At 36.8% G+C, this 14,056-nt stretch overlaps 1 protein-coding gene across 1 annotated transcript in view; it reads right to left on the bottom strand.

Moving 5' to 3' along the window:
- The window catches only part of ptpn1 (protein tyrosine phosphatase non-receptor type 1), a 103,791-nt gene that overhangs the window by 27,530 nt on the left and 62,205 nt on the right, over window positions 1-14,056 (bottom strand). The window contains exons 5-6 of the mRNA XM_039734622.1: window positions 13,821-13,958; window positions 5,183-5,392 (exon numbers count right to left, since the gene is read on the bottom strand). Of these exons, the coding sequence (XP_039590556.1) occupies window positions 5,183-5,392; window positions 13,821-13,958 (348 nt within the window). The remainder of the gene's footprint in view (window positions 1-5,182; window positions 5,393-13,820; window positions 13,959-14,056) is intronic.

The following is a 14,056-nucleotide window of genomic DNA, read 5'->3' on the forward strand; positions in this document are numbered from 1 at the left end:
ATATCTCAGTCCGATTGGGCCTCTGTTATGGACACAATTGTTAGAAGTTTCAACTTTTGTATCACTCATCAGCACCCTACGAATGCCCGCTAACAGCAGTAGCTGCTGTATTAATAATTAGGACGGTACTAGTTATACTCACCAGCCGTTTTCCACTTCACAATTAAATGGTGTTCCTTTCAATATTTTTGTATTCTCTCTTTTTTCTTGTTTTCTGTTCCCAAAGCAAACAGTTGAAATCTGGCAGCTCTGTGGTCTCTCCCTATTGTCTCTTCTTCTCACCTATCCTAGCCAATCTCATTGCAAGTACAGAATACTGACTCTCGTTCATCCACTCACAACTGAGATGCCAACAAACAGCAATTCAAGTTATCAAACTTTATTCAAAAATAAAATAAAACTGAGGTATAATGGGTTACACCTAGTTTTGTAATTTATACATTGACCCCAAAATGCAAAAACTGAGAAAGTCATACCACTTGCACTTCAGAACAGCTAATCCACCTGAAGCTAAGCACGTTTGGGCTCAGGCAGTACTAGGTTGGGTGTCAGCAAGAAAAAAGTTTGGGATGCTGCTGGAAGAGACCATTGGGGGGTCAATACCATGTCGTCTGTGTTTGGATCCCAATGCCCAATTGTAAAAACAGAAGCAGACTTCTGCAAAAATGGTGCCTTCCTTTTGATCCGATTTAAAACCGAGGTCTTCACTCCTCGTGCTCATTAAATATCTCTGGGAATCTTTTCTCAACATCTTGGCTAAATTGCCCACCATGACCTCGTCCACTCAAACTAGTAATCATCGCCGGCTTCTAACTGGCTAATTACGGTAACTATCTGCTTGTTCAATTTGGGTACAAGCCCATTTAAAAACAAAAGTTGGTTGGAACAAATTCCTGAAGTTGCATGAGGTCTCTTGGACTAAGTTTGAGAACCCCTGATTTAAAGCATTTCAAAAACATGAATGGCTGGATTGATATAATATGAAATATTCATCTTAGTGGCAATTTCAAATTTCACCACTAGATGACAGTACTACAAAAAGAAAGCATTTTCAGATTTAGTGTGTAAAAGAAAAGTAAACATGCAGAGATGGGGTTATCAGTGTCTAGGTAGGAAAACTAGACATAAGGGAAAACTACAGAATATTACAGAATGATACCTTCGTGCAACTCATTTATTACAACATGTTGATTACGAATTTTTAAAGTGCTGTACAATACAAAGCAGCAGATGCTATACAATGTAAATTAATTATGCTAAAAAGCGATTGCTCTGTCAAACACAAGGTATCCAGAAAGTACTACAAAGTACCAACAAATAACTCAATTTCTCACGTCCTTGCACTGGCTCCCAGTTAAGCTTAGGATTGATTTCAAAATCCTCCTTTAAACATATAAAGCCTTAAATGACACTGGTTACTTATATGAATAAATCATTTGTTACAACCTATAGCACACATTAAAATCAAGATGCCAGCCCACTTAAGATTACAAGGATTAATAACATAACTGTGGAAGGTTGAGCTTTTATTTGCAGGGTCCTGAAGCTGTAGGATGATCTGCCTGATTATTTAAGAGATGCCCCTTCGGTCTCAGTTTTTAAATCCAGGCTAAAGACTTGCTACTTTAGTCTACCATACTCCAAGTACAGCAGAGTTGATGTGCACAGTGCATCTCTGTTTTACAGTCATTTGTACCAAAATAAGTAAAACAATATTTATAAACAGTTACTTATATGATCTTTATTGGCAATTACCTTCCTCTACACATTCAATTTTCAATTTAGCTTGTATGAGTTATAAGAGAACCTCCCATAGACTATGCACTAATATAGAGGCAAAAGATTTTAACGAATTTATCAAAACCTAACACATGGCTCTTACGACACTATACAAAAATAAATAGTATTTTATTCTATTTACCGTATACACTCTCATACAAGTAGGGTCTTGAAACCTGAAAAAAATCGATCATAAAATCAGACCCCGACTTACAGGTGCTGGTCATAAAATTAGAATATCATGACGAAGTTGATTTATTTCAGAAATTCCATTCAAAAAGGTAAACCTGTATATTAGATTTATTCATTACACACAGACTGATGTATTTCAAATGTTTATTTCTTTTAATTTTGATGATTATAACTGACAACTAAAGACCCAAATTCAGTATCTTGGAAAATTAGAATATCATTTAAGACCAATGCAAAAAAAAAAGATTGTTAGAAATGTTGGCCATCTGAAAGAGATGAACATGAAAAGTATGAGTATGTACAGCACTCAATATTTAGTTGTGGCTCCTTTGGCCTGTATTACTGCAGTAATGTGGCGTGGCATGGAGTCAATCAGTCTGTGGCACTGCTCAGGTGTTATGAGAGCCCATGTTGCTCTGATAGTGGCCTTCAGCTCTTCTGAATTGTTGGGTCTGGTGTATTGCATCTTCCTCTTCACAATACTCCACAGATTTTCTATGGGGTGAAGGTCAGGCGAGTTTGCTGGCCAATCAAGAACAGGGATACCATGGTCCTTAAACCAGGTACTGGTAGCTTTGGCACTGTGTGCAGGTGCCAGGTCCTGTTGGAAAATGAAATCTGCATCTCCATAAAAAGTTTGTCAGCAGCAGGAAGCATGAAGTACTCTAAAACTTCCTGGTAGATGGCTGCGTTGACCTTGGACCTCAGAAAACACAATGGACCAACACCAGCAGATGACATGGCACCCCAAACCATCACCGACTGTGGAAACTTTACACTGGACCTCAAGCAACGTGGATTCTGTGCCTCTCCTCTCTTCCTCCAGACTCTGGGACCTTGATTTCCAAAGGAAACGCAAAATTTACTTTCATCAGAGAACAACTTTGGACCACTCAGCAGCAGTCCAGTCCTTTTTGTCTTTAGCCCAGGCGAGACGCTTCTGACGCTGTCTCTTGTTCAAGAGTGGCTTGACACAAGGAATGCGACAGCTGAAGCCCATGTCTTGCATACGTCTGTGTGTGGTGGTTCTTGAAGCACTGACTCCAGCTGCAGTCCACTCTTTGTGAATCTCCCCCACAGTTTTGTTTCACAATCCTCTACAGGGTGCGGTTATCCCTATTGCTTGTACACTTTTTTTCTACCACATCTTGTCCTTCCCTTCGCCTCTCTATTAATGTCTGTGAACAGCCAGCCTCTTTAGCAATGACCTTTTGTGTCTTGCCCTCCTTGTGCAAGGTGTCAATGGTCGTCTTTTGGACAACTATCAAGTCAGCAGTCTTCCCCATGATAGTGTAGTCTACAGAACTAGACTGAGAGACCATTTAAAGGCTTTTGAAGGTGTTTTGAGTTAATTAGCTGATTAGTGTGTGGCACCAGGTGTCTTCAATATTGAACCTTTTCACAATATTCTAATTTTCTGAGATACTGAATTTGGGACTTTCATTAGTTGTCAGTTATAATCATCAAAATTAAAAGAAATAAACATCTGAAATACATCAGTCTGTGTGTAATGAATAAATCTAATATAAAGGTTTGACTTTTTGAATGTAATTACTGAAATGATATTCTAATTTTATGACCAGCACCTGTATATGGCCGTTCAAAAATGACGCTTAATTTTTTTTTTTTTTAACCTCTTTTTGCTTCCGCCAATCTCGCAGCAGTTTTTCAGATGCATCGAATTTTGTTGTTGCAGCAGCGCAGTTAACAATTTCATTCACCACTTCAGTGACTTAATTTAAAACCAGCTTCATATTTTCTTCTGATCGAACGCTCCATCGTAGATAAAGGATGCTCTTACGATAAAGGTGCATGAGAGTGTGAGATACACAAAACAGTGTAAACATTGCTTCAGAATAATTTGGGTATTACCGTGTGGTCACATAGGCACAATACATAGAAAACAAGCCGTGTGCTTCGTGGTTACTCTCTCAGGTGGGTGTTGGAATATCATAATCTCTTGGACCAATAGTGTGAGTTTTCCACATTCGACTTATACGACCAACATTATAAAATACCGGAAATAATACGGTAAAATCAAGCCCCAACTTATCCGCGGGAGAACTTAAACGCGAGTATATACGATAACACCAAACATTGTACACGTATTAAAATAATATGCAAAGCACACTGAAATGTACATTACAAAAAAAAGCAAAGTTAAATCAATTTTATCTGCAGAAAATGAAAATTTCACATTTGCAAATGTACATATAGTACCCTACCAAAAAAAAAAAGCCCTCAAACTTTTCTTCATAATTTCAAAATGTCACGAGTCTGGGACTTTGTTCCACTGAAATTATATTTGTGATTTTCACCTCACAGCAGCACAAAAAAAAAAAAAAAATTCTAAATTCTGAAGCCAGTTGATTTAGAAGATATATAAATTTAAGTAAAGAAGTACATCTTCTGTTGTTAAATGACCATATCTTATGTGTTCATTAACATTATAACTATTTAATGTTAATCATGTTGTCCTGAGATTTCTCAGCTAAGGGAGACAGACACTGAGGTAAGGTACTCACCAATCAGGATGCCAGAGAATGAGGAGGAGCTGCATGCTGATTAGCAAAAGCCAAGTAATAATTTCTCTATACTCAGTACATGTGACAATATTGACCCTATTACCCAATAAACATTGTTAAGACTTAATCTGCCAGTAATATTGGCACTCTGCCTCACTGAATAATGATTCCACGAGCAAACCTAAAATTGTAAATGATATTTCATTTAGATCATTGATTCTGTGTAGTTCTTTATTCCCCGGACATAAGGTAAAAATATAATACTAAAATGGTGACAACTATACATTACCTTTAAAATAAAATACTGTGAAAAGCAATAATCATGACAAATATACTATAAATTCCTTCACTGTACTGTACCCTCGCTTCTCATGTGTGTTATAGTACCATGAAAAATGCAAAATAAAACAGGCATATTGCCCTTTTCAAACATTTGGCTGCATCAGAAATAGATTTTTTTCTTTTCTCTCTTCACATCTACAAAGTGAGTCAGCGGTAGGAAGTTAATAGAAAACATTCTAGCCACTAGACCACAGTGCCAACTTACAAGTATCAAAAAATCTAAAACAATTAATTTTATAACTATAATCCATAATGACACTGTACAACAATGTTAAAATTAAAGTCAGATGCATTTAAAATATCTGAAATGTGCGTTCGTACAGAAACAACATTGTATATCTTACCAGCAGAAGACAGGTATCTGCAAGACAGAATGTCCCAGACCGGCCGATTCCTGCACTACAGTGCACAACCACAGGTCCTTGGTCAGAATTTAGGCATCCTGACTCCCGAACCTTGAACAAGAAATTGAGGAAAGATGCAGGGGATTCAGGAACTCCAAAATCGGGCCATGTTGTGTAATGGAAATGTAGTATAACTCTAGTTTCCTGTGTCTGTGAAATGAATTAAGAAAATCAATCATTAACTTGTAACATTTATCAAAGCCATCATTACAAAAAACACAAAATGAAGAAACTTTTTCATTATTTCAAAGGAACGGCGAATGTGAGTAATTCAATGAAAATACTAGTTATTTAAAATTGTTAAAACTAAATACACCTTGTCAAGCAAGGATAGGGTGTTAAGGGGCTGTTAACACCCCCTTACCTGAGGCCACAATAACAAACACTTGCTATAAAGGCAATTCAAAAATATTTAAAAGGGACATAAACGTATTTCCTATTAGAACTGCTAGGAGGAAGGGAGTTCCCTTTTTGACATTTTACAAAAGAATATATAGTTATTCAATACCAGGCAATCCTGGACCTTTACTGGCTGAGGACGCAGAGAAGCCTGGTGCTGCTCACCAGATATTCATTACAGATTGGTTTGCAATTAAAGTTATCACTTCACACATTCATCACCGAATCCACTCAATTCAATTTAATGCAGTAGGAGCCCCTGAACATATTCTAACAGTAGTGGGTACAGTGCAAGAATCTTCTTTTTTCTTCTTCTTCTCTCGGCTGCTCCCGTTAGGGGTTGCAACAGTGGATCATCATCTTCCATATCTTTCTGTCCTTTAAATCTTGCTCTGTTACACCCATCACCTACATGTCCTCTCTCACCACATCCATAAACCTTCTCTTAGGCCTTCCTCTTTTTCTCTTGCCTGGCAGCTATATCCTTAGCATCATTCTCCTAATATACTCCGCATCTCTCCTCTGCACATGTCCAAACCAACACAATCTCGCCTCTCTGACTTTGGCTCCCACCCATCCCACCTGAGCTGACCATCTAAAGTCCTCATTTCTAATCCTGTCTATACTCATCATACCCAGTGCAAATCTTAGTATCTTTAACTCAGCCACCTCCAGCTCTGTCTCCTGCTTTCTGGTCAGGGCCACCATCTCCAACCCATATAACATAGCTGGTCTCACTACTGTCCTGTAGACCTTCCCTTTCACTCTTGCTGATACCCGTCTGTCACAAATCACTCCTGTCACTCTTCTCCACCCACTCCACCCTGCCTGCACTCTCTTCTTCACCTCTCTTCTACAATCCCCATTACTCTGTACTGTTGATTCCAAGTATTTAAACTCATCCACCTTCGCCAACTCTACTACCTGCATCCTCACCACTCCACTGACCTCCCTCTCATTTACACACATGTATTCTGTCTTGTTCCTACTGACCATCATTCCTCTCTAGAGCATATCTCCACCTCTCCAGGGTCTCCTCAACCTGCTCCAGATCACAATGTCATCAACAAACATCACAGTCCATGAGGACTCCTGTCTAATCTCGTCTGTCAACCTGTCCATCACCATTGCAAATAAGAAAGGGCTCAGAGCCGATCACTGATGTAATCCCATCTCCACCTTGAATGCATCCATCATTCCTACCGAAGACCTCACCACGGTCACACTTCCCTCGTACATATCCTGTACAACTTTTACATAGCCAGCCACAGGGGATGCACAAACCAGTGCATTTCTTCATGCCAGTCCCAAGCCCAGATAAATGGGGAGGGTTATGTCAAGGGGGTATCCAGTGTAAAATTTTGCCAAATTAATATTTGGACAACAGTAAAAGGCAAGAATCTATTCTGCACAAAAGTAAAATCATATCTCAAAAGATGGCAAACACCAAAAAAACAAGAAAAGAAAAAAAAAAAAAGAATGTCGACACCAGTAATTAAAATTATTTTTCACTAGCTGCCATGAAAATGATTAGACAGAGACATGTCAAGTAGTTTGAGGAGGATTCCAGCATATCTGAAAATATTCAAAGCTATTTTAAGTTAGAAATTGTCTCATTTTTTTATGACATATTATTTCACACATCTTACGTTGGAAACTGTTTTGGGGAACTGCGTTTAATGCATGTCCTGTTTCAAGATTAATTTTACCATGCAGTATTGTAGACAACACATACATGAAGAAGGTACAATCAGTAAGTTCGAATACTGGCTGCCATGGGGTTGTAAGCCACACACTTGTTTTTGTGATGGTTAAAACAGCTAAATGACAAAAAACGTCTTCTTTTAACCAACAAAAAAAGGTGTCCAGTTTCAAGGTAAATTATCAACTGAAATACCACAGGTCACTAGAGTGAAACAGAACTTAGCCATAGTGTTTTGCTCTTCTGCCTAAAGTAGTTAAGAGAAGAAAACAAAAAAAAATCTCTTAAAATGTGATGACAGATGAGGTGGTCCAGTAACAATACAAAAATTCAGAAAACTATGCATGAAAACTGAATGCAAACTGTAAAAAAGCTGCAGGGCTCAACATTTCACAGAATTTGCAACAAAACTCACACAAGATCTCAAACAAGTCAGTCACAGGTAGTCAGACACGACAATTTAAGAGTCAAACTAACCTGTACGAAAGTAGAAATTCAAAGGAAAGCTGCAATCTACAGAGAGAATACATGCAGATGCAGGGTTAAAGAGCCAAGTTAATAATGCTGCCCTCAAATAAACATTGAATTTATGTTCTATATGGCGAACTGCTTCATGCTGGGCTTTTTGATCATGCACCTCTCCAAAACAGAAGGGAGTAGAATTTGATTTGGCATGACACATGTGGAATAGAGTATTTATTGCATTTTTATCTGAACCTTGTTTACTTATTGCAATGTGATAAAAAGACAATGACAGGTGAACAGGGAGCAGTGTAAAGAGGGATAAGTCATTGTATGGGGCAGTCAGGAAAAACGTCTTTAATGCCTGGTTTAGTGTCAAAGCTGGATTTCAAATTACCCTCTATTTAATAGTTGCTTTACTAAGTATTATTTTTCTCACTTCTGTCTTTTCAATTTAAAAAAACTTTCTTTTTATTATTTTAGAGCTCACTTTGACTACTTTCAGTCTTGGTTTAGTGCAAGGGTTGCCAACTCCAGTCCTGGAGGACCACCGTGGCTGTAGGTTTTCATTCTAACCCTTTTCTTAACAAGTGTCCCGTTTTTGCTGCTAATTAACTTCTTTTGAATTGCTCTTGAAGACTCAGACCCCTTAATTGTTTCTTTTTCCTTAATTAGCAGCCAAAAAATAATGATACAAAATGAGCCAAAACAACTGGTGCCCATCATACAAAATCTGAAAATAAAGAACGATGAAGGTCTTGGGAATGTCAATCTGCTCAGGGGCCCAAAATATTTGACCAGTGCTCTAGAAAAGAGAAAATCAACAATTTCAGAAATTTCTGCTAATGCACCACGAGAGCAGCAACAAGCCGCAGAATTAAAGAACAGGTTTAATTAACGACAAGAATTGGAACCTCATTAAGCAGCTGGTTAGAGTGAAATCTGTTGGAGATTGAGGCCTGACGTAGTTGGTCTTCTGTTGGCGCCCCCACTTCACATTTCTTTTCTGTTTGGGTGCCATTTAGGGAAAGAAATTAAGCAATTCAGAGGAACGATGAAGAAATTCAGAGGAACAAATGTTTAAAAAGCAATTCAATTAAAATTAATTCACAAGAAGTTAATTAGCAGCACAAACAGGGCATTCCTTAAAAAAAAAAAAGGGTTAGAATGAAAACCTGTAGCCACGGTGGTCCTCCAGGACCGGAGTAGGCGACCCCTGGTTTTGTGGACTTCCAGAATGCAATTTTTCAAAAATATGCAGAGGACAGAGTTATGGGATTTCTTACTTTGCAGTACCTTCAATTTCACACAAACATTATAAGGAAAACAAATTCTAAATGTGTGATGGAGTTTATTAGCCGAAAAGAAAAATTTAGCTGAAAAATGTACTTATGTATACGTATATTTGAAAGTATAATCACAGCTGTATAATCACAGTGTGATCTATCTACAGAAAAAAAACTACCTTGCTGTAATCTGGGTTTGATTCTCACATTTTACAAGTTAATCAAGCATTTCCCCGACTATTTTTGTCATGGCACCCAATCACCCCAACTGGGGCCACATCGTTTCAAGTTATTTATTGCAATTTGGGGTTGTAGGCACTCAAAGGGGAAAAAAAAAAAAAAATGAATAATGAATGCAAAGAAGTTTTCAGATAACAACTATTGCTATATTCTAAATGCAATATATTTAGGGGGAAAAAAGAAAGTGATATGTAATTTGTAATTACTTTTTGCCTTTCCAGTTTCTCACTTGGGTGACACTGGGTAACTCGCCTATGACATTTTATATGTAGGTATCTGACTATCTGACTGAGGTAAGTTGGTAGAACACTACACTGTGTGCACAATTTTTAGGCAAGTTGTATTTTTGAGGATTAATTTTAATATGGAACAAACACAGTGCCATCAGTCAACCCAAAATGTTAATAAACCTGAAACCTGAACTTGTCAGTTTCACAACGGAAATGTGAGTGTGAACATCATCAGGGGAATACATATGTGCGCACAATTATTAGGCAACTATTAGTGTGCAGATTTATTATGCAACTAAAGGAAAAATGAAAATGTTCCCATCTCACTTGTTTATTTTCATCTGTTATAGTGAGAATAATAAACAAACACCTCAAAGTTTACAAATAAACATCTCTGACATTTCAAAAAAAATAAATCAATCAATCAATCAATCAATGACCAATATAGCCACCCTTCTTTCCAATAACAGTCCTAAGCCTTTCCATTCATGGAGTCTGTCAGTTTCTTGATCTGTTGACGATCAGCTTTTTGTGGAGCAGTGACTACAGCCTCCCAGACACTCTTCAGAGAGGTGTATTGTTTTTCTCCCCCGTAAATCTAGCGTTTAAGAAGTGCCCACAAGTTCTCGATAGGGTTTACGTCAGATGAGGAAGGGGGGCCATGTCATTATTCCTTCATCTTTAAGGCCTTTACTGGCTGGCCACACAGTGGAGAACTTCGATTCAAGTGATGGAGCATTGGCCTGCATAAAAATCATGGTCTTTTTACTGTATCACTGTTTGAAGAAAGTGTCTTTGAAAAACTGCCAGTAGGTTTGGGAGTTGATTTTGAGTTCATCTTCAATGCAAAAAGGTCCAACTAGCTCATCTTTAAAAATACCAGCTCATACCAGTACCCCACCTCCACGTTGGAGTGGAGCTCTGTGCCCATTACTGATCCACAGGTCCATCCATCCATCTGGTCCATCAAGAGTCACTCTCATCTCATCGGTCCATAAAACCTTTGAAAAAAATCTGTCTTCAGATATTTCTTGGCCCAGTTTTGACGTTTCAACTTATGTTTCTTGTTCAGTGGTGGTTGGGTTTCAGCCCTCCTTACCTTGGCCATGTCTTTGAGCACTGAACACCTTGTACTTCTGGGCACTCCAGGTAGGTTGCAGCTCTGGAATATGAAAGTACTGGAGGATAATGGGTTCCTGGTAGCTTCACGTTTGATTCTTCTCAAATCTTTGGCAGCTAATTTGCGTCTTTTGTTCTCAACACGTTTCTTGCGACCCTGTTGACTATTTGCAACAAAATGTTTGATGGTTCTGTGATCACACACCAATATCTTAGCAATTCCAAAAGTGCTGCATCCCTCTGAAAGACTTTTTACAATTTTTGACTTTTCAGAGTCAGTTAAATCTCTTTTGGCCCATTTTGCCTGAGGAAAACTAGCTGCCTAATAATTCTGCACACCTTGATATAGGGTGTTGATCTCCTTAGGCCACACCCTCCCTCATTACACAAATACACATCACCTGACGTGCTTAAATCCAATAAGCATTCAAGTTAATACAGCTTGGAGTTGGAATATACGCATTAAAAATGATGATATGGTCAAAATATTCACTTGCCTAATAATTGTGCACACAGTGTAGATCTTCGCTTTATATACTACTACATGCTAATTTTGCCCATCAGTAAATCTACAAAGAAAATACACACATATACTGTAGTACACAAACACATAAGTATGAACACACAGAGATGTCCAAGGTTTATTGCATGAACAATAAAACCACCTTTGTTCCTCCACGAGATGATTAAAGTAACAAAAGCCGAGGTCAGGGTAAGAAAAGGACAGAACACTGTGGAAGCCAAAGGATACAGAGAAACGAGTAACTGAAGGGGCAATACAAAAATGAAAATCAAATGCAGAAAATATATCACAACAAAAACACAAATCATATCACTAGGGCCTAGTTATTTGACAGTTAACTATCATTAAGAACAAAACACAGCTTTAAAATCCACTGACAGATAAGGTGGTATGCAAAAGGTACCTTATTTATATTGCTACTAGCATCACAAAAACAACTAACGCGGCATTAAGTAAAGAAAAAATAAATAAAAATAAAAAATAACTCCAGAAATAGATTCCTCATGTATCAGAACCCTGACAATATAAAAAACTGCACAACACACTCACTCTCTTTATAAATGTATTGTATCAATTGCAGAAAAATATTACTTAGAGGACTACATCCTTAGAAACTTACAAGTTTAGAAGACGATATATATGCGCGCATACACACACACACGCAGATCTGCACATAAATTTAAATGGACATCAGAGTTTAAAATATAGGACTTTCATTTGTAATTATTTCCTCATAATTGTAAAAGTACTGGAAATAATCAGTTGTATGGCAGAATTAACAGGTGTCTCAGCTAACTTCATGTTTTACTCTCTGTACATTTTTTTTACATTACGTAATGTTCTGATATCTGCCAGTGTTACTCAAGACTTTTAGCATTTTGTATTTTTTTTTTTATTACTCTCTGCTATGTACTGTAAATGGAGCATTACCATCATTAAAGAGCTAGTATGCACTGTCACAAGGGATGTCAATCTGCCCAAAGATTGCTTTGCTCCCAAGTGAGCACCAGGTGTTAAACTGATCTCACAAAGGATGTAAAAAGTGTGCAAGTGTAGAATCAACTCTGCAGGGGAATGAATGTGTGTAGCAAAACAGCCCTTATACTTGACAGAGCAGAATGTAATTATTTTTTGTATACTCAAATTGACGGAAGCAGGAATCAAAGTAATTCAAGGCACAGTGGGCATAGGGGCTCAAAATTGACGTAAACACTGGAAGTAAAATGTTTTTGTGCAATGAATTTGTTCTTAATTTGGTATTGCTAAAATAAGCAGTGGCCCAGTGCTAATCCTTTTGTGATCCAATTTTTTTTTTAATTCATATAAATAACTGAGACAAAAAAGTAACTAATTAAATGGTTTCTTTTGCAAAAAAAAATAAATAAATAAAATAAAAATAAATATATATAAATATAAATAAATAAATAAATATATATAAATATAAATAAATATATAAATATATAAATATATATAAATAAATAAATAAATAAATATATATAAATAAATAAATAAATATATAAATAAATATATATAAAAGCACAGTTTTACCTACTTTCAAATATAATTAGCAGCTGGAAATCTGAAACTTTGGAACATTTGGAAGTCCACCGTCTCATATAGCGTAAAACAAGGATTTTAGATTATACAGCACACAATCTCCAGTACAAATCAATCAAGGTCAAGTATAAGCCACACAATCCCCTTTTCAGAAGATCACATACAGTTTTCGCCTTAATATAAAAAAAAAAGAACCATAGCAGTCCCAGGGAATGCGGAGATCATACTCGCTCGAGGACTGCAAGGAACATCTAAAAAGGTACAATTATCCTTTTTAGTTTAAGCAGCAGAAGAATTGAAGTTAACATGACAGTAGTGGTAAAATTCTGAAGGAAATTGGTATGGTTAAAAAACCACTTATTTACTTTAAAATGAGTTCTTCATCTAGGACACACACAGATTGAAGATGATTAAGGCCAAATGTTGGAGAAATATTACAAAATATTTCTTCACATTGTGACCTATGAATATTTGAAGTCGCCTGGCAGCTGTACTCGGATATCTTCAAATCTCAGCTTGACTATTATATGAAAAGGTTGATGTGCTACTTACTGTAAGATGGGCTATAAAGTTTCTCCTTCTCAAAATCTTCATGATTTTTAATTGGTGTACAAATGTCTAAAGTAATCAGTAGGGCACTGTGTATCATTGACCAAGTTTCTAACCACAATATCATCATGGGTGATAGTACAGCATAACTGGCAAGTCGGAATGGTACAACTCAATATAACTAACTTACTAAAAAAAAAAAATGTAATCAGAAAAAAGGAAAAGGAAAAAATGAATCATAAGGCATCACCTCACTTTCATTGTTTGGCCTCCAGATGACTAATAACAGAAGTGCAACATAGCATATTATTGACTATAAGCTTTCAATTCCCCTTCTACTACATTATCATTTTCTCCTTTAGTTCACTAAGTAGGTATCATTATTAAGAGTGTAAGGAACACATAATGGATACAATGATCCTTTAAACATTTTTTCTCTAGGATATTACTTGTTTAAGAACCATATTTTGTAAACCTCTTTAACTATAACACATTAAGTAAAATCACTTACTGTTAAGTTCTTTAGCTCCAAATGCCGTACTGTATAATAGGATTTAACATCCTCTGAAATAAATGTCAGCTGTAAGTTTACATCTTCAAACACCATCTCTTTTTCAATTTCTTGGGGCCAGTACTGAGCACATTTCATCTGGACGGAATAATAAGAAAAAAAAATATTTACTTATGACATAGTGTTATTTTTTATCTCCGTTTGTAAACTAAGACTAAGCAATGATGTTTAATTCA

The sequence above is a fragment of the Polypterus senegalus genome, chromosome 14 (genome assembly GCF_016835505.1).
Source record: "Polypterus senegalus isolate Bchr_013 chromosome 14, ASM1683550v1, whole genome shotgun sequence".
Lineage (NCBI taxonomy): Eukaryota > Metazoa > Chordata > Cladistia > Polypteriformes > Polypteridae > Polypterus > Polypterus senegalus.